Source organism: Solea solea, chromosome 10 (genome assembly GCF_958295425.1).
Source record: "Solea solea chromosome 10, fSolSol10.1, whole genome shotgun sequence".
Classification (NCBI taxonomy): Eukaryota; Metazoa; Chordata; class Actinopteri; order Pleuronectiformes; family Soleidae; genus Solea; species Solea solea.
In genome coordinates, this window is record NC_081143.1 from 8,918,200 (window position 1) to 8,944,456 (window position 26,257).

The following is a 26,257-nucleotide window of genomic DNA, read 5'->3' on the forward strand; positions in this document are numbered from 1 at the left end:
GATTCCCATCACTCCGTCTTCTAAGCTCACTTTGAGCGGTGAACCGACTCTGCCGTCTCTCGGGATCTTTGGTGATCTGTAAAATGCTCTCACAATGAGCACGACGCCTGTCCACCATCTTCACTTTTTATAAATACAGCCGCCAAACAGACAAGTTCCCCGACATATTCTCTGGTATATATACGCCGCCGGTTATATACATATGTGGATTTGAACAACGCAGCTTCCTGCCAAAATGGGGACAGTTTTGGGCCCAGGAAAGTATGACAACAGCTACCAGCACTCAGTAGAGTTACCAGAGTGAACTGGTTATAGACTATACTTATATATTATACTACAAATCAAAACAAATCCACAATCAGGTCCAGCCGAAGCGTTTACTAAGCTGAATTTTATTTGGTGGCACCTCTCCCAACAACTAGGAGTAGCTGTTGCTTGACAATTATTGTTACAAATGTAACACTGTATATTGCATTAATTGTAATTGTAATATTTACTCCAAACTCACTCTTGTTTTTTTAAACTTAGAGGGTAACAAAATGTGCTTAAAATGAGCAAACTTCATCTACAAAATCAAACCAAACAACTTAAGCTCAACACTATTTAGATATCTAAATATATCTTAATATAGTTATCTTATCTTATATTACTTCAAATAATTGTGATGCAAGGAGGATTATAAATTATCTTGCTTCTTTTCCTGAGGAACATTGTCTGAGTTCTACTTCTAATTATGCAAACTAGTAGAAATCCTTGATTTTTCGGGGATTTAAATGCACTCGGAGAAGAAGAGAAGTCTGTTTGTTACAATCTGCAATAGATGCAATAGAGACTTCTTAGTCACTGGAAGTTCACGCCTCAAAACTTATTTGATTGTCTAGCACTTGTGATGGAATAGTTGAACAGGAATTGATTGGCTGCTGCTCCCTCTGCCTCGTGGAAAGTAGAACATTTCTCAACCTCTGCTGCATACAAAGTGACGTAGGAGACCCACAGTGCAGTTTGGCAATGCTCGATACTGCCCCATTCAAAGTGAATGAACAGTGTATGTGTGAGTCTGCGATAAATCCTGAGTCAAGGGACCAGACAGGAAGATTTACTGTATATTACACTATTTGCTGAGTCCACAGTGAATCAGTGCCTAGAACAAACTGCAGCGCTGCTGCATCTGCTCCAGGATTTGCTCCGTCTGTGGACATATGGGCAGGAGAATAATGTTATGGTTATATAATAGAGTCGTTTTTTTTGAACGGTGATCTTTCACAGTTTTTACTGCTTTTGTCTTTTAATTGGGAGTATAGTTTAGACAGCCTTTACAGGTTTAACTGGATATGAAGCTGAGGGTCTACTGATTAGCATTAAAGCTATGTGAATCCCTGTCTAACACACAGCTGAGAGCCCGTCTCACAAGTTAAGTGAAGGGTATGTGGTTTTAATTGAATTGGCTCCGTTGCTGACAATAATGTGGGAGTTTGACGCCTGATGACAACTGCACTAACTTGACAGGGCCTCAGAGGAGGGAGACGGCTGTCTTTGCCCGCCTCGGTGGTCCGATTGTTGGGGAGAGAGTGAAGTCTGCCGCCATGACCTCAGCTGTAAAAGGATATTTTGAAAAGTGACCCCCCCTTTTACACACACACACACACTGATTGAGATTTGCACAAAGCTATTCCTCTTAGGACTCTGCACAGGCTTCAATTCATTTGGACAGCCTAACCAAAGACTTATAGCTTACTAAAATACCTTAATTAAAGCCAGAAATCAGATTCTGCTTTGTTAGGACAGGCCTTATTATCTATGAGGACTACTGGTCCTGAAAAGGTCTGTGTTTAAACTAGAGAGAGTCCTGCAGTGGTACAAAGACCAACACATACACATACATGCTATTATTGTTTTAACTAAAGTGTTATGTCCCTAAACTTAACCATAACCAGTTAATGCCTGATCCTAAATTTAACCTACACACAATTCACAGTTCCTCAGACATGAGGTTATGTGTCATTAGAACCAGGTTTTGGTCTCCATGAGGACTACTGGTCCTAACAAAGTCAGTGTTTATACCAGGAAAGTTCTTCAAGAAGGAACAGTTACAAGTAAGTACACACACACACTCACACACACACGCGCTCTCGCTCTCTCTCTCTCTCTCTCTCTCTTTCTCTCTCACACACACAGACACACACACACTTGGTCGGAACCATGACAGAAGATGACGGATACAGTTGTCGCGGAGGGACAAGTCAAGTTCAGAGATGGAAAAAAGGTTAATTCCGTCAAACTTTGCGCTCATTTCAAACTTTAAAACGCGTGTCCGAGTTTCCACAGGAGCAGAGTCGGTCACTCATTGTGTCTCTACTTTTAACTTGTCCACAGTGGAAGAGTCGGTGGGTCGTGCTTCGGAAGCCCTCTCCGGTTGCAGGTATGTGGCAAAACCGCTCCTATTTATAATCACCTTCGATCATGTTTGTGTCCGAGCGTTATCAGTGATCGATTTCATTCACCGTCATCGTTCATCCGCGTTCATGTTCACGTGCTTAAACTGATCACAACACCTTAGCATTGTGCGCCACGGCAGCGCACGCGCCATAGTGCCGGGCCACCGGACAGCGCGTGGACGGCGCGCACTACACAAGCACAAAATCACCTTTAAGAGTGGAGTTGCCCCTTCCGTCTCCTTCATTTCAGGAGTCTGGGTGTTAAATCCCGAGGGTTTTTATTGCCACTGTGATTGAAGGTTAATTATTCAAAAGCCTTCCAGCCACGAAGATAAACAGTGACATTTACATGATATAAAGTTTGCTCTTTGTAAAGTGTTTGGCAGAATAAAAAAAAGGTGCGTGTCTTCAAATCTGAATAGTTTTTCTCTTGAGACGCTGTGAGGACTGACTGCAGTATAATCATATGGATCATGATGTTGCTGCTGCTGTGTTCCTGGAAGAAACTGAAAAGACTCTGGGAATAATATGATACTCTAATCTACTGTGTGTGTGCGTGTGTGTGTACTTGACTTTGTTGCCTTATTAAGACCTTTTCTAGTATAAACACGGACTTTTACAGGACCAAAGTCTAATCTTTAGGAGGCAACCCATTTCGATTTAAGATTAAGATGAAAATTGTGGTTTGCGTAGGCTGTCCAAATAAATGGAATTCAATGTAGTTTCCTAACAAAAATAGCTGTGCAATAACTCTGTGTGTGTGTGTGTGTGACTTGACTTTCACCATCAGCTGTGCCAGTGGATCATTGTTTTCAGTATATTACGACAGCTGAGCCATAAAAACAGTCTAGCACACTGCGGGATTACAAAAGTGACACTCTTGTTATTTCACATTTCCCCATTAATCACAAAATAGACCTTTAAGCCTGTCAGTTTTTACAGCTCATTGCTCTGTGTGCGACTGTCCCCTGTCTGCCTCAGACTGTCTGTCTCTGCTGGTGTATAAGGAGAAGAAGGGGAAGGAGAAAGGCCGCAAGGAGAGGCTCAATATAACACTGGAGGTAGGTTCACCAAAGGCCCGCTGCTAATGATTGTACTGTAGGTGCATGGCAGGTTTATTTCATCCCTGTGGTGGTTGTTTCATCTCATTCACACCTCAGGCTTTCTGTGGTCATGATGGCACAGTTGGGCCCCAAGAACAACCCATTGGTCCAAAGCTAAAAAGGGGAAGAACCTGCACACTTACTCCATGACAGAATGCACTTTATTTTAGTTCACCACTTCAATCAAGTGTGGATCGAAATTCCTTTACTACTTATATTGTACATTCCAACTGTGTTATATATAGTCATTTAAATACTACCCACTTAGACCTTTAGACTATTGTTCCAGCTGTTGTACAGTATATACTGCACATTTAAGGCTTACTTATTTATATAGAAGGTTAAATCCTGGTGTACTACTTTTTAATTCTCTTGTTTTTTACAAGTTTGGTTTAAGCTGTTGTATTGTTGGTGTTCAGTTTTATTAAATTTCCTTTTAATTTGCATTTATTAACATTTGTTTTGTATATAATGCTTCTTATTGTTCTTTTATAGTGATGTTAAAGTTAGTTTTTTTTCTACTCTTATTTTGACATTTCTATGGTATATGTAGGTATGTAGATATATGGGTGGAAACCATTCCATCCATGCTGGATTGAAATTTTGTCTTAAAATAAAGTTTACTGTGGTATGATGTAAGAGTACATGCTTATTTTAACCTGTGCCAGACTGGCACCTTCAAAGAAAAGAGGTGATGAGCGTATAATATTCTCATGTCAACAACAGAAGTCTACAGCAAAACATATTTTATTTTATGACTGGTTATTTACAGGAGACTACAGTGGCACTGTGGTTGGAAACCCCTTTACTTGGCCTAATGAAACTAGTTTGCTTCAGTTTGGTTCAGTGTTGTCATTTATACAGGCAGCAGCAGAGATTGCTATTTAAATAATATTTAACATAATAATGATGACAATACTACTACCGCTAATGGTAATAATAATAGCCTCACAACTCGATCTGGATCCTGCAGCCTGCAAAATGAGGACAGAGAGAGAGAGAGAGAACAGGAACTAAGAAGAGAAAGAACAAGGTTAATGACATTAAATAACTTACAGTATAAAATCTCAGGCCAGTTTCAATGGTTACAGTCATTTTTGTTGTCTAGTTTGACCAAGTCAGCTCTTGTTATGGTGCTACAGGGACCAGGAGAGTGAGTTGTCTTTCAACTAGAAGGTTGTGGGTTTCATTCCCGGCTCTGCTATGTGCCTTTGTCCTCTAGTTTCTTTTGTGGAAGATGTATCCTCACAACTGGGGTGTCAAATCCACCTGACTTTAATGGCTGACATGGTGTGTTTTTTCTTGTAAAATTAATTGTGCTCTGCAGGGGATCTGTGGTGTGGAGCCAGCGTCAGGATACGATGGCGTGTCCTACACTCTCACCATCCTGTGCTCGGCACACACACTGGTGCTTGGCTTCAGCAGTCATGAGGCCCTGCTGGCCTGGGATGCCCGTGTCCGCTACAGCCTGGGAGAAGGTCAGTGCTTTGATCTTGCTCGACGATGTGATGGGGAAATGATTCATGTGCTGGTTCACTAAGCTGCAGTTGGACACATCACACATGAAAAATATGTTTTTGTTGTTGGCCCAGTAGAAGCTTCCACAACATCAGTCCCTTTACTGAATCTGTTGATTTTTGTTAAAACATGAGCAGTTATAAATGTGAATAAGATACTGTATATGACTGGACTTTCACTATTACAGTATATACTTAACTGGAAGATGAGTCTGGAGAGCCAGATATTTTTATGTACGGTCTTCATTTTACATCCTCTGGAACAGTAAACATTATTATTATTGTTATTATAATAATAATAACACCGACATGTGACATGCCTGGGACCCTGAAACTTATTTTATTTGAAAACATGCTGTCCTTCTGTCCCACTTCAACAGATTTTGGCTACTTAACAAAAGGCTCACCATTTAAAATCTCAAATTTATGATATCTTAAGAATTGGTCTGCCACTTAATCTCTGTTCAACAGCCTGTGCCAGCTAGAAATGTGTCAACTTTCTGGTCGACCACTGGTTCATTTGGTAAATTTGCTGCGTCAAAAACTAAATTCAAACACAGAAATCACATTTTGAGTTGAGCGATGAGGCAGCAGTGGATGAACATGAAATTGCATATATATACTGTAGGTAAACAGGTATATATATATATATATATATATATATATATATATATATATATGACAGTGAGAGGGGGAGATAGACCATGTCACTGAATAACAACCATCTGCACAAACTGAGAAATGAAAAAATTGCTGCCAGTGGAGCTTAAAGATCTTATTTATCTGTCACCACAGCCATCAGTCAACACTGTGCTTGTGTGTTCATGTGTTTGTGTGATTGGCTTACGTTCACATTCCATCTCATTTGTTGTGGGTTTCATGTGCAATCTGATCAACGATACTTTAGGTTGTTATGGCTAAGTATGTGGAAAATCCACACACTCTTCAAACTTTGTCATTGTTTCTCCATCAGTCCATCGGTTCAGTGTCAACGTAGAACCGGGTACCAAAGTGGAAAGTGGCCCCGCCTCCCTCCACCTGTGCAACAACGTGTTGATCCTCACCAGAGGCCTCCCTCCCGTCGTCGTTGGCCACTGGAAGTTGTCGGCGTTGCGTCGATATGGTGCTGTTCCAAATGGCTTCGTGTTCGAGGGAGGGACTCGCTGTGGATACTGTGAGTAACTGACGCTCGTTGTGTGATGACACACAAACAGCCTGCCTGTTTGTTTTATGATGTACACACTTCTACCAGGATTTCATTGTAATGTCAGTACTTCAGAATTAAAGAGCTTTTCTTGCTGTATTATACTATTCATCATCATCAGCAACAGATTACATTAGGCATGAAGAGGCTGATAACCAATTTCTAAAAGTGGAATACAAAAATGCTGGATTCAGAATTTGTGAAATATGTTTTCTTTCCATGACCAGCTAGATTTTGGTTACTTGTTTCCTGAATTAATTATAGTAGGCTTATGCAAGTATACATACATATATAAGTATATCCCTATTAAGACATCAAACTAGAGATTGCTTGTTCAGGATCTTCAGTGGATGTGAAACGTTAGACCTTCACCTGCCCATTCTTTTTGAGCACTTTAAGGACTTGTGTGCACCATGTGGGCTGAAGTGGAAGGTCAAACCTAACCACAGACACAGCAGCTGAGATGTCCCTCTTACTACGAGGCCATTTCAGTTGCTGTTCTAGTTGCTGCTATTTCAGAGAAACACTGTATATTTATTAAGTTTTATTAAGAATGAGTGAAAATAATGATAATTCAGTTCTTGTGTTAAGAGGGACAAAAGACCTAAATGCAAAACTACACAAAAACAGTAAAACAGTAAAAATAATGGTGGAATCCAAACAACACAAAGCAGTTGGTCATGCAAGGCCAAGAAAGACTACTCCTAAATATGCTGGTTGCCAAGGCAAAGACACACAAGGAACTGGCACAGGGGACAGCAGGTTTAAATACTAGAGGCAGACAAATGACACACACCTGGAAACAATGAGGGGATCATGGGAGGTGAGAGAAAAAAACAAAAAACTACTAACTGAAATGGCTGACAGGAAGTAGACTAGACAAAGGAAACTGAAAACATGTCTTTATCTTTGCGTAAGTTGATTCTCTTTTTTTTCTTCAATGTTTATGTGAGATACTTTTTGAGGAACATTTAGTAAAATGAATCTGTGTGAGAGGTTGAGAGGGAAAACATCCAGAAGGTTTCATGGAGCAGTGAACAACTCAGACATCTGCAACTTCTGAAATGTGACCAACACACTTAGTGATTCAACCACGGATTTAATCTTTAACATTGAGTTGTGTTTAAAACCTTATTGTGTAAAAATATGAACGCCTGTGTTTAGCTGATTGCAGTGTGGAATTATGTCAAGTATAAAGTAGTAACAAATGGAAAAATACTCATATTAGTCAATTAAAGTATGATAAGTATCTGTCAATTAAAATGACAGACTAATATAATAATCTGTGATGGTGTTTGTACAGTAAGTTTATCCATGACTTTCAATGTCTGTACTGTACGCCATTGCCCACCAAAGAATGCTCTCTCTCTCCTCATGGAGACTAAAACATGGTTTTAATGAGGCAGAACATAACTGCCACAAAATTTTAATTATGGTTTGGTTAAGGTTAGGGTCAGGTATTAACTAGTTATGGTTAAGGTTAGTGATAATGCTTTGTTTAAGCCAGGGGTATCGAAACTTTTTTTTTAGATTTGATAATGTGAAGATTCCTGGGGGCCAATGGTCCCTTCAAACCTTATTTAACAGTAAAACAAATGCACTGTTCTATAATGATTTTATTTTTTATTGTCACAAATCTCATTTTTAAATGGCAATGTAACCAAATCTAAGCCACACAGGAGAGCACACATAAAAACATTCTGCCTTTCTTTCACATCTGTAGTCAGATAATAACATAATATAATATAAATGTGGAGGATACAGCGATAGAAGATCACTGAGTGAGTGCGTCAGTGAATGCATGTATCTACGTATCAATGTCTTACCAGTTGAGCTAAAGGGAAGTGACATGTGACTGGGGCTGATTTTCCATCCCAGTCCGTCTCTGGCTATACATAATACATTATAAAACCAAAAATCTGACCAAGGGCCGTGAATGACCTGCGGGCCGGACTTTGGACATGCCTGGTTTAGGCTATCTGAATGTAAGTCACTGCATTGTTTGAAGAAGAATAGCTGCACAAACCTCTCTCTGTGTGTGTGTGTGTGGGGGGGGGGTTATCGTGGTGTAGGCAGCTTTTGAATGTCCAGCTGATGTGGACATGAATGTTGAGAATGAGTGGTAGGTCATGTTTTGGGGTGGGGAAGTGTGTGTGTGTGTGTGTGTGTGTGTGTGCGTGTGTGTGTGCGTGTGTGTGTCTGTTCTCTCTCTCTCTCTCTCTCTCTCTCGCTCTCTCACTCTCTCTCTCTCTCTTGTGTGTGTATGTGGCAAGATAAGTGTTCAATGGGACACTGTTTTACATAATAGGGTAATGTAATAACTGAGTCCATGGGAAATATGCTCTTGTAAAGATATAAATTAGAGATGTTCCAGTGTTAAGAGAAAAAAGAGAGTTTTTATCTGCACTTACTTTGTGTGTGTGTGTGTGTGTGTGTGTCTGTGTGTCAGCAGCCTCATGGTCTCCAACAGGAATAACCATGAGGTCCGGCGGCTCTGGTTTCAATCTTCTTTAGAGCAACATCTATAAATACCAGCCTGCCCTTCACTGGTCCCTCAGCCAATCATTAAGTGCCTGCTGGTCACACGGCCAATCCCAGTCTTCTTCCTCGCCTCATTTACATATTACCCAGCAGCCTTCTGGGGCATCAAAGCAAGGCCCCTTTGGCGAGGCTGCAGAAGCTGCCGAGTGTGTCAGAAAGGGATTTGTGAGAGTCAAATCATCAAGTGACATTCCTTGCATGAGTGCAAGGTAAAGCTGCGTGTTAGTTTACACTTTAACATGTTTATTTGTATTTGTTGAATACGTGTGACACATGAGAGCACCAAACTTCATGTTTCACTCACTGATGAATTTCCGTCTTGTGGCTCCAACAAACAGAATCTCTGCTGTCTGCTTTCACTTAGATAACAGCGGCTTTCAAACATTTGTTCACTCTTACTTTTTCCCTGTTCCCCCACTGATTTTCTTTTCTCTCAATTTGAAGGACAACGCTTATCTCATTTAGCAGAACTTAGTGCTACTGTGTGCTTTCAGATTGTTTTACGTCTGTGCTGAAAGGATTTTTTCATGTTCGTCTAAATGTTTTCTTTTTCCACTTTCTTTAATGAATACAAGCTGCCTAATGTTCAGTGTAGGTGGTATGATTTCTGTCAAGAGTCTGGTTTGAAAGTCAGTGTGTGAAAAGTGTGACGAGTGAGCCTGAATAGCATAAAGGTCCAGAAAAAAAAGTCTTGTGTTCTCTCTTGGTGGAGCATGTGGTAAAAAAAAAAAAAATAAAATAAAATATTATCGACCAACACGACCACATCCATCATCAGGCTGTTATACCAGCAAAACAGGACATTTAATGTATTTATTTGATACATTTTTAATCTTTTAGGGTGCATTCACACCAGCCTTTCTTAATCCAAGTTTGTTTGCGAGGTGTGAATTCACAACGGAACTCTGATACACTTTAAAGAAGAAGTTTAGTACACAGAACACACACACACACACGCACACACACAGAGTACAGCCGTGATATCAGATCAGCAGCTTCCATCTGACGTGATAATGATGCCGCTGTGTCATGTGATTGATGATGTTTGCTCTGAGCAGAGCCTTTGTCTTAGCTGGACGTAGAGTCTTATCAGGTCCACACATGTTGGACACTGTAGCACACACACACACACACACATACATATGCTCAGAAGCAGAGTAATAAATGATCCTGTGTAGAGTTTGGATGGCTGTCAGGACATGTGATATTTTGATAAAAGCAATTTTGAGCCGACATGCAGGGTTAGCAATCTTTCACTGTCCGACCACGTGCATAAACGCGGACACTCACTCACTTCATGTCGTGCTACCTCACTATGTTGACACAACTACATGTTATGATGCATCCACAGTCTCAGTCTGTGCAAAATAAAAGGCAAATTCAGCAACTTTCAAGTGCCATTAAAGGTGTGAATGACTCTGAGGTTAAAGTGTCTCTGACCTTTAAGACTAAATGGTTGTCCACCTGCCTTTTAATCACTTCACAAGTGCAGCATGTTGGCTTTAAAGAGTCTCATAACTTAAGCAAAAAGGATGAAAGTTAAAGTGCACCATTTGTGAAAAAGAAATGAGGATGGACCAAGGCCAGGTTATTTATCCCAGTAGAGCCTAATGTTATATTTTTACAATGCTGGAAAATGTCTTTGTATTTTAGAGGTCATGGTCACAGCTTAGTTTATCTCCGTTAACGATCACTTGACAACTGCTGGGCACAGTTTTCCATTAAGGCTTAAAAATGAAAATAAAAAGATGAAAAGCAAAGTGGAAATTCACTTTTCAGCTCATGTTGTTGGCAAACAGTGGCTATTTTAGCATTTGTTAAGGATTTATACTGTGTGTCTGAAGCCATACCTTTACTTTTTGGGGTTAATTGATGGAGATGGAGAACACAAGCACAGCTAAAAGAGAGTTGTACATACATGAATAAATTAAACACAGCCTTAAATGTCCTAATGTTGCTCTGTATCTACTGGATGTGTAAAAACGCAGCACATTGAGTGAAAAGGCGACAAATGTGTCTGTGCTGTGTTTAAAGCTTCATTCGTCTGCCTATAAATAAAGTGCAGATATATTTATACAGTTCTGCAGTAAATGCTCTTTTATCCTTGTTCTTAAGCTGAGCTTGGAGGCAGAGGCTTGTTTTTCTCATTTACTTTAAAAAATACACTTATTTCTTCAGATCCATTGTTGTGCTTTTAATAATGTTATTTATTTATACAGTCTTCATGTTTTGCACAATGAGTTATCCCAGGTTAAACTTGTCAACTGGAAATAATATGAAACACAAAATAGTTCATGTCGTGGTTACGTTTCCATGACATTTAATGTTCACTGATGACTCTAACTAAATAATGCGACATCCATTTCTAAAAGCAGAAAGCCCTGAAGACAAACTTATATTAGTATATAAATAAAGTAAAAGGTAAGTGAAGTTTCTTTAATGCAACAGTTCTAGTTTGACAAATAGAATAAATCTAATATTCACTGATGTTTGTGAAGACAACATTCTATCTAAAAGATTATATAAAAAAAAAACTAAAATATTGAATGAATAAATAAGCAAGGCTCTTTTATGTGCTTAAATAAAACGTGATTACTTTTCATCATGCACTGCTTTAATATAAAAAAAAAATAAAATGATGAGTAAAGAGAAAAAAGTATGAGAATGACTGTGATGTTATTAAGCTAAGAAATATTCCAGAATTTTCTGCTGTACTCTTGGATTTGCAGCAACCCTACTTTTATAAGAATGAAGGTAACCCCCCCCCCCCCCCCCCCCCACCAACCAAAACTCCTGACTAAGGACTTACGTTGCAGATGTCTTCTCAGTGTCTCCATTAGGAGACGTTTTGATGTTTCATGGCTTTTTCTTGCTTGTCTTGCCTTTTCACAGACTCCCACACAGAGTGTGGGCTCAGTGGCAGAGAGGGTTGTGAATTGAAAGCTGTTTTACGTAACCTTTAGAAGAAAAGGTTGTTGCTGACTCAGAAAACATCCTTGCCTTCGCAGCAGCCTTCACAACATCACTGAATATTGGTTGGCCTTGCTTGATGCTTTTCTTTCACGTTTGATTTTAAAATTTACTACAGTATTTTTCCTTCCTCTGTCACCTGACGCACACCTCTTTCACTGAGCATTACCAACAGTTACTTTATTACGCAGCCCTGTGATAACATTTTGTCCTTTATTTTTATTTTCCACAGCTTCTGAAAACTAAATATAATAAAGTATGTTAGATTCAAACCAGTGTCAAATGAGTTTACAAAATGCTGATTAACCTTATTAGCTCCATGCCTGTGCTGTGATTTGTTTTACATTAAGACAGATGGAGGCAAGAGCAACAGCAACGTTGTAGTAAAGCAAGATGTCTACAAACAGGTTGGAGTAAGACTGGAAACACAAAGACGTGTTCACGAAAACTTTCCGAAGGGAATTCTGCAGCTCAAAACACCCGATCATTCAGCAGTTTGACGGGAATGCTTCCTGCTTCCTCTCACACTGTGCTGCTGCTGTATACAAATAAACTCCCCTTCAGTCAGGTCTGATAGTTTTGCTTGACAGAGCCTGTGTTCACATAAAAGACGCAGCAGTGGTTCTATTCAACAACAAAAAAATCTTAATCTCAATTTTCTTCTTCACCTTGTCATTAGTTATTAATCCTAAATCCGTCTGTTCTGCAGGGGCTGGTGTTTTCTTGTTGTCCTGTTCAGAGGGCGAGCACATCAGTTTCCTGTTTGACTGCATTGTCAGAGGTGTCGCCCCCAGCAGGACCCCGCATGGCGTGCAACCTTCTCTGCCAGGTGAACACACTGTAAACACACACTGCAAACACAAGCAGTTACAAATTCAAGACGCAACTAACAACAACTCACTACGCCATGTAACGACCATATTCTTTCATGTTTGTTTCATTTCATATATAGAAATCATATGAAGTCACCCACTTGCTGCATGATGAATTTAATGCAGCAATTTAATCTCAGTTTAATTTCATATATAGAAATCATATGAAGTCACCCACTTGCTGCATGATGAATTTAATGCAGCAATTTAATCTCAGTTTAATTTCATTTGATAGCATTAGATTGCTAGCACCCATCTCTATTGATAAACCCAGACAAGGCACAGTATCAACTTATTATCTCCTTCCCTGTTTATTATCTTGTCACTTTTGTATGCATCAGGTGTGACCGCAGCATTAGTGCGCGTGTGAGTTGGTTCGTAATAATTGAATAAAGTCTGCTTTTCCATTAATTTAGCTTAATTTGTGTGTTTGTATGCTGCCCAATTTACATGGAAATGATACAATTTACTGCTTTTTCATGAAGAGATAAAATGAATATTGAGCACAACTTAGTTCATTGGTCCGGCCCTTATATATTATATATAATATAATATTTAATATTTCTCATGTGGCCTCTTGGGGAAAATAATTCTATATGATATGAGTAACAACCATTTTTGAAAAATACAAGCATTGTTGAAACCTGAAGTGATGAGTTTGTGTGTGAGCTGGTGACCTCTGTTAGAGAGGTTTACTAGCTGTTAAATGAGCATGTTTAGTATTCGTGTCAGGCGCCATGCTAACGGAAACGGCACCTGCTCAAATTCCCGAGAGTCACCGTGAGGGTTACGGGGTCACGCCTTTGTGCGTGACTCATGAGCTATTGCTAATTTCACAGGCATTTCTGAGAGCACAAACATGGAGGTTTAATGACTGTTAGACAGGGCACATGTGTCTCGGAATAGACACAGACACAAACACAGTGGGATTGTTTTGGTTAAACGAGATTAAGGTGGAGGAAAAATCTACGACATGCTCTAACCTTTCATCTTTTAACTGTATTCAAATGTATTATTGGATAACACTATCACCAATAGAACTAAAGACTCAAACAGTAGGCGGAATAGGCTGCGAACCTCCTCGACTTCTTTGTTTGTACAACTATTTTTGCTTTATTTATTTCACACAATCTGCTGCATCATGAAGAAACTAAATCATTATATTTGATTGAGGTTTTGATGATTCACTTCTATCATTACGTATTCTGCTGCATTCTCAAGAAACTCTTGAGCAAATTTATTTTTATTTTATTTTATAACTATAAAGTATAAACTTTAAAGGAGGTGCTTAGAGTTTGGAGGTCAAGGGTCGAGTCGAAGTGTATTTTGGCCATAAAACTTAATGTGCCAGTGATGATGAAATAAAAGGTTTTTCTTGCCTCCTTGGTGTAGACAATAACTCTAGTATCTCCCATAAAAAACAACATTCTCCCATAAGAAATAAATAAACAAGTGTGAGTGAGGGATGCAGTGATCATGTGAGCTATGAGGACTTGAAAGAACAAAAAAGTGAACTGATGTGTGTAATTTTAAAAGACTGGATTGGTCTGATATCAGTCAGGAAAATGGGTTTTCCAACCGCCTTACCAAATCTGAATTATTAAAAATGTCACTGTTTTAAATCATGCAAAATTTAGGAACAGTCTCTGCTCCGAGACATTGAGTCAACTGGAGGAGCTGAACACACACACATACTGACGTTTACACTTTAGTGGGGATCAAAGTCTGCAAATGTCAGTTTGTCAGTGTGTGCATTGTTGGAATCAAACCTCGAAGTGACGTTCACCTGAAGCATGTCTGTGCTGTTCTCTCCCTCAATGCACTGCCACACACACACATGCTGGTTTATACATTTTCGTGGGGACCAAAGTCAGTTCATTACCACGCTTGTAGCAAACCACTTGTTTAACAAACACGTTGAGAGGCGACATTTTTACCATTTTGGTCGCAGTTTAACAACAAACACAAATGCAGAGCTGGTTTGGATACAGTCCTGCTCTCTTTCTCCCTCTTTATCTCTATCAGTGGAACCTGCAGCCTCACAACTTGTGCCTTTCCACTATACAAAGTGTTTTTTCCATTAGGAATAGTACCTGGTACCTGGTTGCTTTTTTTAGTACCTGCTCTGTTGAGGTTCCACACGAGCTGAGCTGAAACTAAAATGTGACAGAAGGGAGTTCTGTGACGAAGTAGAGCCGAGTCGAAGTAGAGCCGAGTCGTGCTAGAACTGTATAGTTTCTTCTGGTGAATGATAAAGCACACTAGGGAGTTTTATATCATTACAGCGTTTGAAGAGGAGTTATACTAACATGCCTCCTGTGCGTCATTGAGCCATATTTTATATATGTTAAAAAAAAACCTGAAAAGAAACAGTTTTTAGTCTTTGACCCTGTATAATATTTAAAGAGGACAACCATTTGCTATATACACACTTTAAACGCCTGCCACATGTATTCTACTATCAGTTACTCTGGCCTACTGTAACCCCACAACATTCAGTGCTGGTAACAGCTATAAATAGCATAGACTAGCAATGTTAGCAAATGTTAGCTGACACCTTACATAGCATAGTGAAGAAACTTGGCGTCTGCTTGCTAGCATTAGCTGCGCTTCAATCCAGAGGCAGAAATCCAAGGGTTAGGTTGTTGACACCTGTACACACAAACACCCTGGCTCACTTCAATGTGCACACACTGGCAAAAACTCATCCTCAAGGCAATGTTTGTTCCATCGACTCTCACCCACCTTTAAAGTTTCAAGCAAGACATTAAGTGTGTAATTGACAGGATTTTACAGACGAGGTGCCTTTGGGAGATGTTAAATGTACAAGGCCTCAGTCACACATGAGGTGACACAGACATCTTTAAGAGGTGGTTGACAGTGGCATGTATAACCTAATTTTTACATTTTGTATTAAGATATAAAATAGCTGCCAGGCCCTTTTTTTGTGACATAAAGGGTTTTAAGGACTAAAAGGTTTTCTAGAGGAACAACTGGAGTCTCACACTCTGTTTTTTGATGAATAAAAGACGCCAGGGCTGGACAATAAACTATTTTGGAGGCAGTCTGCATTTCATTTCTGACAGAAAGGGCATAAAACAAACAAAAACCACCACTCAGACACATGTGGAGCCCGTAAAACATGACAAGAAATCGTTATAAATATACACTATAGGCTAAGGACAAAAGTATTTGGCCACACCTGTTAAGTATTGAATTCAGGTGTAATAAATTCAACTTTGGGCTCGGCCCCTTATCTCCAAAGGATAATCTTAACACGTCAGCATACCAAGACATTTTGGAAAATGTTATGTTTCCAACTTTGTGGCAGAGGTTTGAGGAAAACCTCTATTCCTCTAATCTTCTATTCCAACATGATGTGCACAAAGCAAGGATTATAAAGACATAGTTTGATGAGTTTGGTGTGGAAGAACTTGACTGGCCTGCACAGAGTCCTGACCTTAACCCCATCGAGCACCTTTGGGATGAACTGGAACAGAGATTGTGAGCCAGACCTTCTCGTCCAACATCAGTGACTGACCTCATAAATGCTTCTGCAGAATGAATGTATACAAATTCCCATAGAAACTCTTCAAAATCTTGTGTGGAGGTGCAAAAGAGGAACCAACTCCATATTAAAGTCCTGTATATGTATGAATATGAATATGTCTTTACAGTCCCTGTTAGTGAAATAGTCAGGCGTCCAAATACTTTTAGCCACTGTGATGATAAAGCATGTGAAAAGACGATAGGCAGAGGCCAATAAGGTAGAGATCTTTCGTGTTAGATTTAATATAAAATACAATAATTGCTAATGTTTAATAGTAAAGAATTAAGTAAAGAATTGTGTTTTATTATTAGTAAATTACAACATTTAACCTGCTGTTTGTAAGACCCTGACACTCATATGACACTGTGTGTGTGTTTACTGCAGATCTCAGTGCAGACCCAGCTTCGGCAGAGGAACGACTCAACCAGGAGACATCAGCGCTGGAGAAAAGACTCAGCATGTTGTCTCAGTGCAGCCTTGCGAGCAGCACAGGTACATTATTTATACACTCCACCTCAGGGTTTATATACATGCATAATCAATGTAACACGAGCGCTCTGTAATGAATGGGTGGCAGCCATAGCATGACTCATTGTTTGGCCCTTAGATGTTGATGTACAGTATATGATTATGATATGATGATGATCTTAATCATCATTGCTCTGTAGATGCTCGGGCCCGCTGGCATTATTATTACAAAGCACAACATAAATTTCCATTGCTACGTGGATGACACGCTGCTTTATTTATCTCTGTAGGTGGAGGAAACAAATCAGGGCGATAAACTTCACAAATGCCTCCGAGAATTTAAGACCTGCATAAACTGTAACTTCTTCTAACTTACCATATAGTCACTTTAAATGGCATTATATTGGCCTCCATTTAGACTGTAAGAAACCTTGGAGTATTTGTTGACACCTACGGATGTTCAAGTTTAGTTTTGCAAACACTAATAGCATAAAATACAGGGAAAGATTTGTATTGAAACATGCTCGGAAAGGTCAAGGAAAAAAGAGATTAAACTAACACAAAAACTTCAAAAACTAAACTAGACTAAAAATCATCTTAATTACATCTAATTACAAGTGCCTCTTAAACATTTCCAAGAACGACGATCTCTTGACTGTGTGGACTTTGGATTTCCGCATCTGTTTTCCGATATTTGTGTGAAAATTGGATTTGTATTATAAAAAGAAAGATGAAGGAATTAGGGAGTTACATAAGTTACTAAATGATAAAGGTGAAGAATTGTATCTTTCTATGATTTAGTTATGTGTTATGATTTGGCATTTTACAAATAAAATGTATTTGATTTAATTTGACTTTTCAATCCAAAAGGCTTAATCAGTGGGTTCTGGCCATTATTATGTGAGAATATAAGACATACAGTATGTGTGTGTTGAACAGTTAATTCACACTTCACTTTCTTTAAAGCTAAAAGCTCATTTTTGTCCTTGCTGCATAAAAATGACTGCAGTTGACCTGAACTTTCGCAAATGAGAACACTTAATTGAAAATTGATTTATAGCGTCGTAAAAATTTGTACCTAGAGCCAAATAAAAGACCTGATTTATCTCTTACTGATTACATGACGTGTGTAATCAGTGTAACCTTCTTGTTGGTGTAAAAAGATGAATGTATCTCAGTTGACCTTCTCTTCTTCCTTCTTTAGGCTCAACTTACAGCTGCACCACATCTGCTGCCGGGGACGACCGCAGCAGCCTCTCCAGCTCCTCCTCCAGCCAATCTGACACAAGCTATGGAAAACGACTTCCATTTTGGGCCGAACCATTAGCTAGACTGCACCTGTCCAGCGAGACAGTGTCCAGCTCCTCCACACTGAAGGCTTTGAACACTTCAGATGATCGACTTTACGGTGCCATGATGGCAGGAGCTGGGACTCGTCCGTCCTCGGCTCAGCTCCAGTCTCGTGGTCTCCATGACAGCGGGCGGCAGAGCTCATTAGACTCTGGGATTGGCATAGCGACGGGCAGTCAGTCATCTTACTCAGGAAGCTGCTCCTCATGTACAGGGAGCCTGGATGCAGCCAGTCAGGTAGGAGGGGAGGAGTTTGACTCTGCAACTACCTGCCCACCTGCTCCTGGTCCTACTTCACCTCCATCCTCACCACTTCCTCCTCCTGCATCTCCTTTTCAGTCCACACTCACCCCAGAACCCAGTTACGCTAACTCCTGCACCTCGTCTCGCTGTAATAGCTCCAGATCGAGCTCACGTGCATCTGTTAGGCATAGTGAGGATTACCAGATCCCAAACCTGCTCAGCGCGCGCTATGATACGCCCAGGAGTCTCCTCCAGACCCTGTCCCTGAGAGAAAACTCAGCCCAGGGAGCCACACCTGAGCCGAGGAAGGACAGCAGGAGCTGTGGAGATGGAGGTGGTTGTCAGGGTTTGAGCAGCAGCAGCAGCAGCAAGGCAGGACTGAGGGCTCAGCCTCAGGCCATGTCGCAGCAACCACAGTCCAGGGCCAGCGAGAGAGCGCCCTCTGTGGACAGTGAAGGAAGGTCTACACCCAGATCTCTGTCAGCACGTGGAGGCCTGGTTTGTGAGGAAGCACAGGTATTTAAACCATTCAACTCGTCACCAAGCAGCATGCAGCACACTAGAGGAAGCATCACTGGATATATAATGTTTTCTTTTTAGCCTTCTGTGAAACTAAAAAGATATTTTTTCCACAACTGCAAGTTAAAACATATTTTGAACTCAAGAAAATACCTGTCTATTAACATCTTCAACAAATTGCAGCTACATTCATACATACTTTTTTCAGATTCTAATCATTTTGATGAGATTTAGTGAAACAGTTAAATCATATGAATCGAAAACATATTTTCCTCATTAGTTATGATTTGTTACTTCTTAATATTGTCCTTGGAGTTCAGCAGTTTCGTGAAATTAAACAAAGTGTTTGCAAATCTTCCCTCTAGCAGATGCTAATCTCTTTTTAATCAGCTGGCCTTTGTTCATCAATGTCTTTAATATTGATTACTCATGAAGGAAATCTTCCTTCAGCACAACCCTGGTTTGGAGTGTGTGGACACAGACAAAGTTGGTAGAAGTGACATCACTGAAGTAACAGAGTAACAGAGCCGTTGCCTCTGACTTGACACTAGACTTCACTTCTTTTGTTTAGCGTGAGAATGTCACCGAGTGACACGAGATCTAGACGTGACTACACTGAGAAACACACAGAGAGTCGAGTGAGCTGAATAGACTTATTCAGCATTTTACAAAGTCATTTGACCATGGTTAATATCAAACAGACATTTTAGAATATTTATAAGTCACGCATCAGTATGAATCAGTATAAAATATACATTAAAAAATGAAATCTCTGCATTATTATCTATCAATAAAAATGAAGCTCTAGTTACTGTATATAGGGCTGCTCTGCTAACTGAACAGTTTCTTAAATGTGAATTTTTCCTGATTATTTTGCTTCACGTAACGTAAAGAAATCATTAAAATGTAATAATTAATAATAACAAGACATTTGAGGATATCATCGGGGAAACAGAGATTAATGTTTTTTCAGCATTCTCTGACATTTTATGGACCAATTAATCTTGAAAATCATTGACAGGTGAATCGATTATCTCAGTAATTGTGAGTTGCAGTGACTGGTCGTCTGTCGATTGTCACGTTTACAGAATCCCTGTGTTGAGATGAGGCTCCTCTTTGCCAACACAGCATGTTTCCTCAGACTCTGCCATACGGTGCAGTTTAGTCTCAGGCTTACGTGACCTTGAACGTCTTTGGTTTAAAAACCACAGGGCGTGGAAACGTGACGAGAAGTCTCGTCTCACAGAAACACTTGCTCTGGTCCACGTCCAAAGAGAGAGGTGTAGGTTTCCATCCCAGATCTGTTCAGAGCCATTGTTGTTTTCCTTTGATACTTGAGTCTGAAACCACAAAGGCTTGAAAAAGTCACTTCAACACATTGAGTGTAATTAATTTCCTGATGGGTTGTGAAAATTTCCTCCTTTTACTCCTTGTAGCGAGCAGAGTATTATGAGAGCAAGAGGGGAAGCGGCACATCTTGTGATATCTGGCAGCATGTGTAGGCGTGCGTGTGTGTGTGTGTGTGTGTGTGTGTGTGTGAGTGTGTGTGTGAGAGATGTGAAGCTGGTGTGAAGGGGGAAAGAACAAAAGTGAGGGAGGAAATTAATGAGTTTAGTTAAGTTTACTTTGTTTAATTATTTGTATCAGGGACAAAAGACATTACTCTGAGGAAGAGAAAAGATGCTTTGTACCAGAATTATCTATTAGGTAATTATCTATTAGATAATTTACCCAGCATACACACACACACACACACACACAAACTAGTTTTTCTTCGTGAGGAGACATCATAGATATAATGCATTCCCTCGCCACTTACCCTAACCTTAACCATCACAGCTAAGTTCCTAACTATAACCCTCACCATAACCTAAAACCAGGTCTTAAAAGCCCTTCAGAGTTGCGGGCTCCAGACAAACTGCCCTCAAAAAGTATGTTTGTATGTTTTTTGGACCTCACAAAGATATACATCCAAGTATACACACACATTTTCGTATTTCTATGGTAATTTTATATTTATATTTCTATGTATTTCTATCCAGTTAATGCCCAATCCTAGCCATAACCTAACCACAATTCAAGTCCTTAAACTGTTATTGCACAGTCAAAACACACAGTGATGTTGAATAACTGCCAGATAATGAAAGTTAAAGTTATCTTAAAGAGGGCAGAAGCACTCATTCACTCACTGAACATTTTTTGACAATTCTAAAGCCATAAAATCAAACTAAATCAAGGCGGCCTGGTTATAATTATGCTCATAAGAGTGTTAACTCAATCTTCTCCAGTTGTAGAGTTTAAAATTCCTCTACATTCTTAGCAGAAATTAGGTTTTGGTCTCAAACAAATTGAAAAATTAGGGCTGACAGCTCTTATTCCTTTAATATATCCGGAGAGTTAGTATGTGAGTATGGAAAATCTGTGCAGGTTCTGTATTTCATTCTTTGATGGCCTTAAAGAGGTGGCTCCTCCACCACTTCAGAGCAGCATTGTGGATTCTTTTAGGTACTAAAGTCTATCTGCAATGACACAGTGATCCATTTGACATCACAACTGATGGAGGGAAGGCAGAAGAACAACATCTAAGCCTGTAAAGTGAGACAGAAGTGAAATTTATATTCTCTGCTACATGACTGAGCTTTTAAGAAACCATAACAAATGTTGAAAGAAAATGGTTGGAATATTAGAGCTTCAACATTATCCTTAATGATTTTATCACAACAATAATAACTTTCGGGCTCGATTATGAAGTGAACATCATGGTTTTGTTGGCCAGGAACCGACGAGACAAACAACAAAAGAAAGAAGTTACAAAAGAGGAGTAACCTCACTCTGCATGTTTTTGTTACCCAGGTAACATTATGACAGTTTTTACAGACCATAGGACTTTAGATACAACTCCTGAAGCTCCAGCCTGATGTATGATTATCTGCTGTGGGCTGGAGAAAATGGTAAATTGGGACAGTTGCCCTTTTGTCTCCCTTCTGCCACCTGTAAAAAGTGACAGCTCCATCCTCTCGGCTCTATATCATAATCTTGTCTCAGTTCCTCTCCACGGAAACCTCAGCATTGCATTCAGACTTTCTCGTCTTCGCACTGTCACATTTTTCACCACTTTGTAGACTTGGCTTTTTCTCTGCAGTGCTGCAGTGGAAAAACCTTGTTGATAACCTCTCCTGTGTCTCTACCCAGAGCAATCATGATTCAGACAACTACATTACACCCGAGCAGTGGCGCTCGGTGAGGAATCGATGCTTGACACAGGTGAGATTTATCTGGATTAATCTGCCTATTTTATTTGAGTCAAAAAAATAAATATAATAGCTATTGTGTTTTTCAAAGCACAGACGTTTTGCCTCCCTAAAAGTGCTAACTGTAATTTTTAACAAACTTCTACAGACAAAAAATGATGAATAATTTTAATACCATTTATTTTCTAGGTCGCCTGCTCACCATCATCAGGATTATCATCTTGTGTGGAGACACAAGGTCGGTTTGTGGATTCAACACTGTGCTCGTCATCATAGTACAATAAAACCCTGTACTTTGTACTCCGTAGCATTTTTAAATGCTTTAACAAAAACATTTATACATTTCCCCATCATAGGACTAATAAAGGATTATGTTATCTTATAAAATATGATGAATTGTTGCAGATTAAACTGTCACACAGTATCAAAGATGGTTGAAATGATCCGTGCTGTCCTCATGTGTGAGTATGAGTAATAACGATCAGACCAGAGGATTTACTGGTACATAACATATATAAAACAAGAGCACTCAGAGGGCGTACAGCTCCGCCAAGATTTAACTCAAAAGTCACGCTTATCTGTTAAGATGTCGCTAAGATACATGCGTCTACACTTCTAAAAAGCAGGAACAGGTTGAACCCAAAAATGCACAACAAAACCTCAAGGTTTAATAATACAATCAACGACAGAAGTGTCTGAAAATCATAGTTAGTGGTCAGACAGGGGTCTTAAGATGTTAGAAAATCTCACAGAGGAAAAAAACGCTGGAACTCTACACTCAAAGGACAAAGACAAACTGCCAAAGAACTCTAATGAAGGGCGGGTATATATACACACGAGGGGAGGGAAGACAACTACACACAGGTGGAACACATCGGGGCAGGTGCAGGTAATCAAAGGGGCGGGAAACAGGAGGGCAGGAAGTAAAAGACACCTGACACAATATGAAAACATGTGAATTTCAAAATAAAACCGGGGATGGAAAAAAAAAAAACAGAGAGCTAGTATAAGAAAAGGGACATGACCTTAACTATGGGAACTCGATTGGACAGATGTTACAAAATGGGACTTCATATGTCAAATTTATAATCTAGATCAGATCCGGAATAATAAATGTGAATGTAGAGCAGGGATCTATAACTCGTGGCCGGAAATGTGTGGAATTTCATGACATAATTGTAAGCTCATATCGCCCTGCTGTAGAGAGTCTTTATTTAAATCTGCTGAGTTTTGACAGAGATGTTTTTTTTTTCAGTTTTGCTCATTAGAAGAGATAGCCATTTCTTAAAATGATCCGTCAAAAAAACTGTAGACAGGAAGTTGCTAAAAGGAGGATGGACAGATGAACCCAGACCGATGAAAACATAACCTCCTTGGCAGAGATAATAAGGTTGTTAAAAAAGAAGCACAGGCAGAGCTGTGGTTGCTGGTATTTTTTGTATTATTACTTATATTAAGTATCACTAATAAACAATGTATTCCATGTTTAAGTGAAAACTGTCTTGTAATGCAGTCCACACTGTTTCCCTCGTCTAAATGAATTCTTTAACAAACCGTGTCTGTCAAATCCTGATGTGCTCAAAATAACTTTGTTGTTGTCAGATCCTCCTCTGCATGTGAGAGAGGAACATGATGACAGTGTGGAGGCTGGTCTGAAGAAGTCATTGTCCTCTCTGCCTCCGTCTGGTCCTCCACCTCCACCCATCACTCTGACCTCGTACAGGCCAACACCAGCCTGTGGTAAGAGGTTTATGCTATTTCTGAGTAGTTAATGATCATGAATAATACTTTTCAGTTTTTTTTGTTTTTGTTTTTTTGCCACATTATACTTGTATGGTTTATCATCTTCTTACTATTTCTTTTTATCTGTGTAAGTGTTGTTTTTGAACTCATCTGTATTATTGCTTAGCTTAGGGATGCCTGCCTTTCTGCATTGTTTCTGGACCATAGAGTTATGTACACACCGACTATGAACGTACATTAATTAAGTTCCAATTTGAACTTCAGCAGGTTGTTTTGGCCAAGTCTACATACCTAAATGCATTGAGTCGCTGCAATTTTATTGGCTAATTAGACATTTGCCTTAACAAGCAGTTTATTCTATTAACTAGCCGGTGAGTGTAAATTGATACTTGATTTTATTGGCCCAGGATGAACTGTGCTGCTCTCCTTTTGGGGTTTTTTCCTTCAGGTACTTTCCAATTTCCTCCTGAAGCTGCTCCGTCTGGGTCCCTGGACGCTGGTCTCCATAGTGACAGTGCTATTAATTATGTCAACATCCCTATTAGGACACTGCTGGCTACAACTAACAGGGAGCTACTGCAGGAGGCACACCATGCTGTCACAGGTAACACTCTGCTGACTCTGCAGTAAAAACACAGAGCCTTAAATGGCTTCAGGTCTCTCCTTTCTCTCTTTGCTCTGTGATAATGGACAATAACATCAGCTTTTACATCACAGCTCTCTGGCTCCACCGGACTAATGGAAAACTATATTATAGATAATATCTATAAACATTTCTAGGTTTTCCTGATATTATCCTGCAACAGCTGTTTATTTCCCTGCTTGAGTCCATTTCCCAGTTTACAGAATGTGCCAAAGGATTGTTGCTTGCAGAAACTAGACACAACCATTAGAGACAGATGTGAATTAGGAGAGGAAATGTATTCATGGAGAACTGACATGAATTTACTTTGACTGATGAGGCATAATCAGACATTTTTGAATGGTGAAAGGAAGCAGTTTATGTGAGTGACATGGCATAAATATGCATTAAGATCTTTCTGGCGTGAACAGACATAATAAAAATAACATCCTGTCATAAAAGGATTTTATAGCCTCTTAAGAAAATCAAAGATGTGTGCTTCATAGAAATATCAGCAACATTTATAATAGACAGCGGGTGTTTCATGCACAAACTGCAGAGAGACGAAAAAAAAGTTTTGTTTTCATTCCCCATCCAGAAGAGGGCTCCATCAGGAACGGCCAACACAACTTTGCTGCCATGGAAACGGCTCAGAGAGTGGGGGCGGAGCAAGTCCATGACAGGGAGGACAGACTGACTCAACTGGAGGACAGGCGGCAAGGTCACCAAACCAAATGCAGTGTCCAGCTTGATGACACTTTAACAAAATAGTCTTCATTACTGATTCTTTGAATAAGCTCTCAGGCTTAAAATGCAGTTGTAACACACACACACACACACACACACACACAGTCATGCCAGTGAACAGAAATTCCTGCAAACAATCCATTCCATATAAAGAAGAAAACAGGACATGTCAGGGTGGTCTTTTATGCAGCTGCCATCGTGGATGTGTTTCATGAATATTTATTTATATATTGTCATTTCTGATATACGTAGACTTTTATACTAGACGTTTCTTTTTTGCTGGCTGCATGGCACTGAATGTAGATGCTGAGGCAACTTTTTGTCTACGTGACTCTTTTAAGATTCTCTCAGGATCACTGAACACCACAAACTAATGTTTACCACTGATGACACATAGGGCTGTGTTCAATACATTGATTTTCTGAATCGTGTGCTGTGTTTCCATGGACATCAAACTGAATTGGGAATCAGGATCAAATGGATTCAGGAAATCAGTGGCAAAACCCAGCCCTACAAATGTGAGACACACACACAAACAGCTGCTTTTGGAGATTCTTTGACATTCTGACTAGATTTATCTTCTTCATTCAGCTTGGTTGAGGCTGTATTTGTTGTTTCCTCTCTTTCCACTCTTACTTGCCACCAGCTACCAAAGTTGAAATTCACACCATCTATCACAGGTTTGGATCACATAATGAGATCAAGGCCTGCTCATTTCACCAACACCTTCCAATCACCTGCTAAGAGTCCCAGCTAGCTCGGCAATCATTCCACATATGGGCTTAAAAGCATTCGATTGAAATAAGAAGCTTAGAGTTATAGTATTTCGGGTGCAAATTACATTAATCCAGGCCCATGTGGCCTAAGCAGGACATGAGTGAGTAAATCAGCCAGCCAGTAAGATTATTCATCACAGTAATCAATGTCTCTGCTTCTGGTCTGTGAGAGGGCAACAACTGATGAATGAAGGAGCACGGCGTGTGTTCCAAGTTCTCACCTCTCTCTTGATATCATCAGGACAAATTGTTCAATATTTGAAGGTAATTTATGTTTATGGTGGCGGTTCTCCACCAGTGCCTCTGAGGAGGAGGAGGAGGAGGAGGAGGAAACAACATAAGGATG

At 39.8% G+C, this 26,257-nt stretch overlaps 1 protein-coding gene across 1 annotated transcript; it reads left to right on the plus strand.

The window, feature by feature from the left end:
- Positions 1 to 2,134: 2,134 nt before the first annotated feature.
- On the plus strand, positions 2,135 to 25,748 carry LOC131467266 (protein Dok-7-like). The gene is made up of 13 exons (XM_058641072.1): positions 2,135 to 2,263; positions 2,374 to 2,419; positions 3,417 to 3,496; positions 4,866 to 5,016; positions 6,029 to 6,229; positions 12,480 to 12,599; positions 16,577 to 16,684; positions 17,865 to 18,769; positions 21,965 to 22,036; positions 22,213 to 22,261; positions 23,626 to 23,763; positions 24,215 to 24,370; positions 24,987 to 25,748. Exons 1-13 carry the CDS (start codon positions 2,210 to 2,212, stop codon positions 25,157 to 25,159), a joined length of 2,253 nt encoding a protein of 750 aa, XP_058497055.1. The 5' UTR covers positions 2,135 to 2,209; the 3' UTR covers positions 25,160 to 25,748.
- The last annotated feature ends 509 nt before the right edge of the window (positions 25,749 to 26,257 follow it).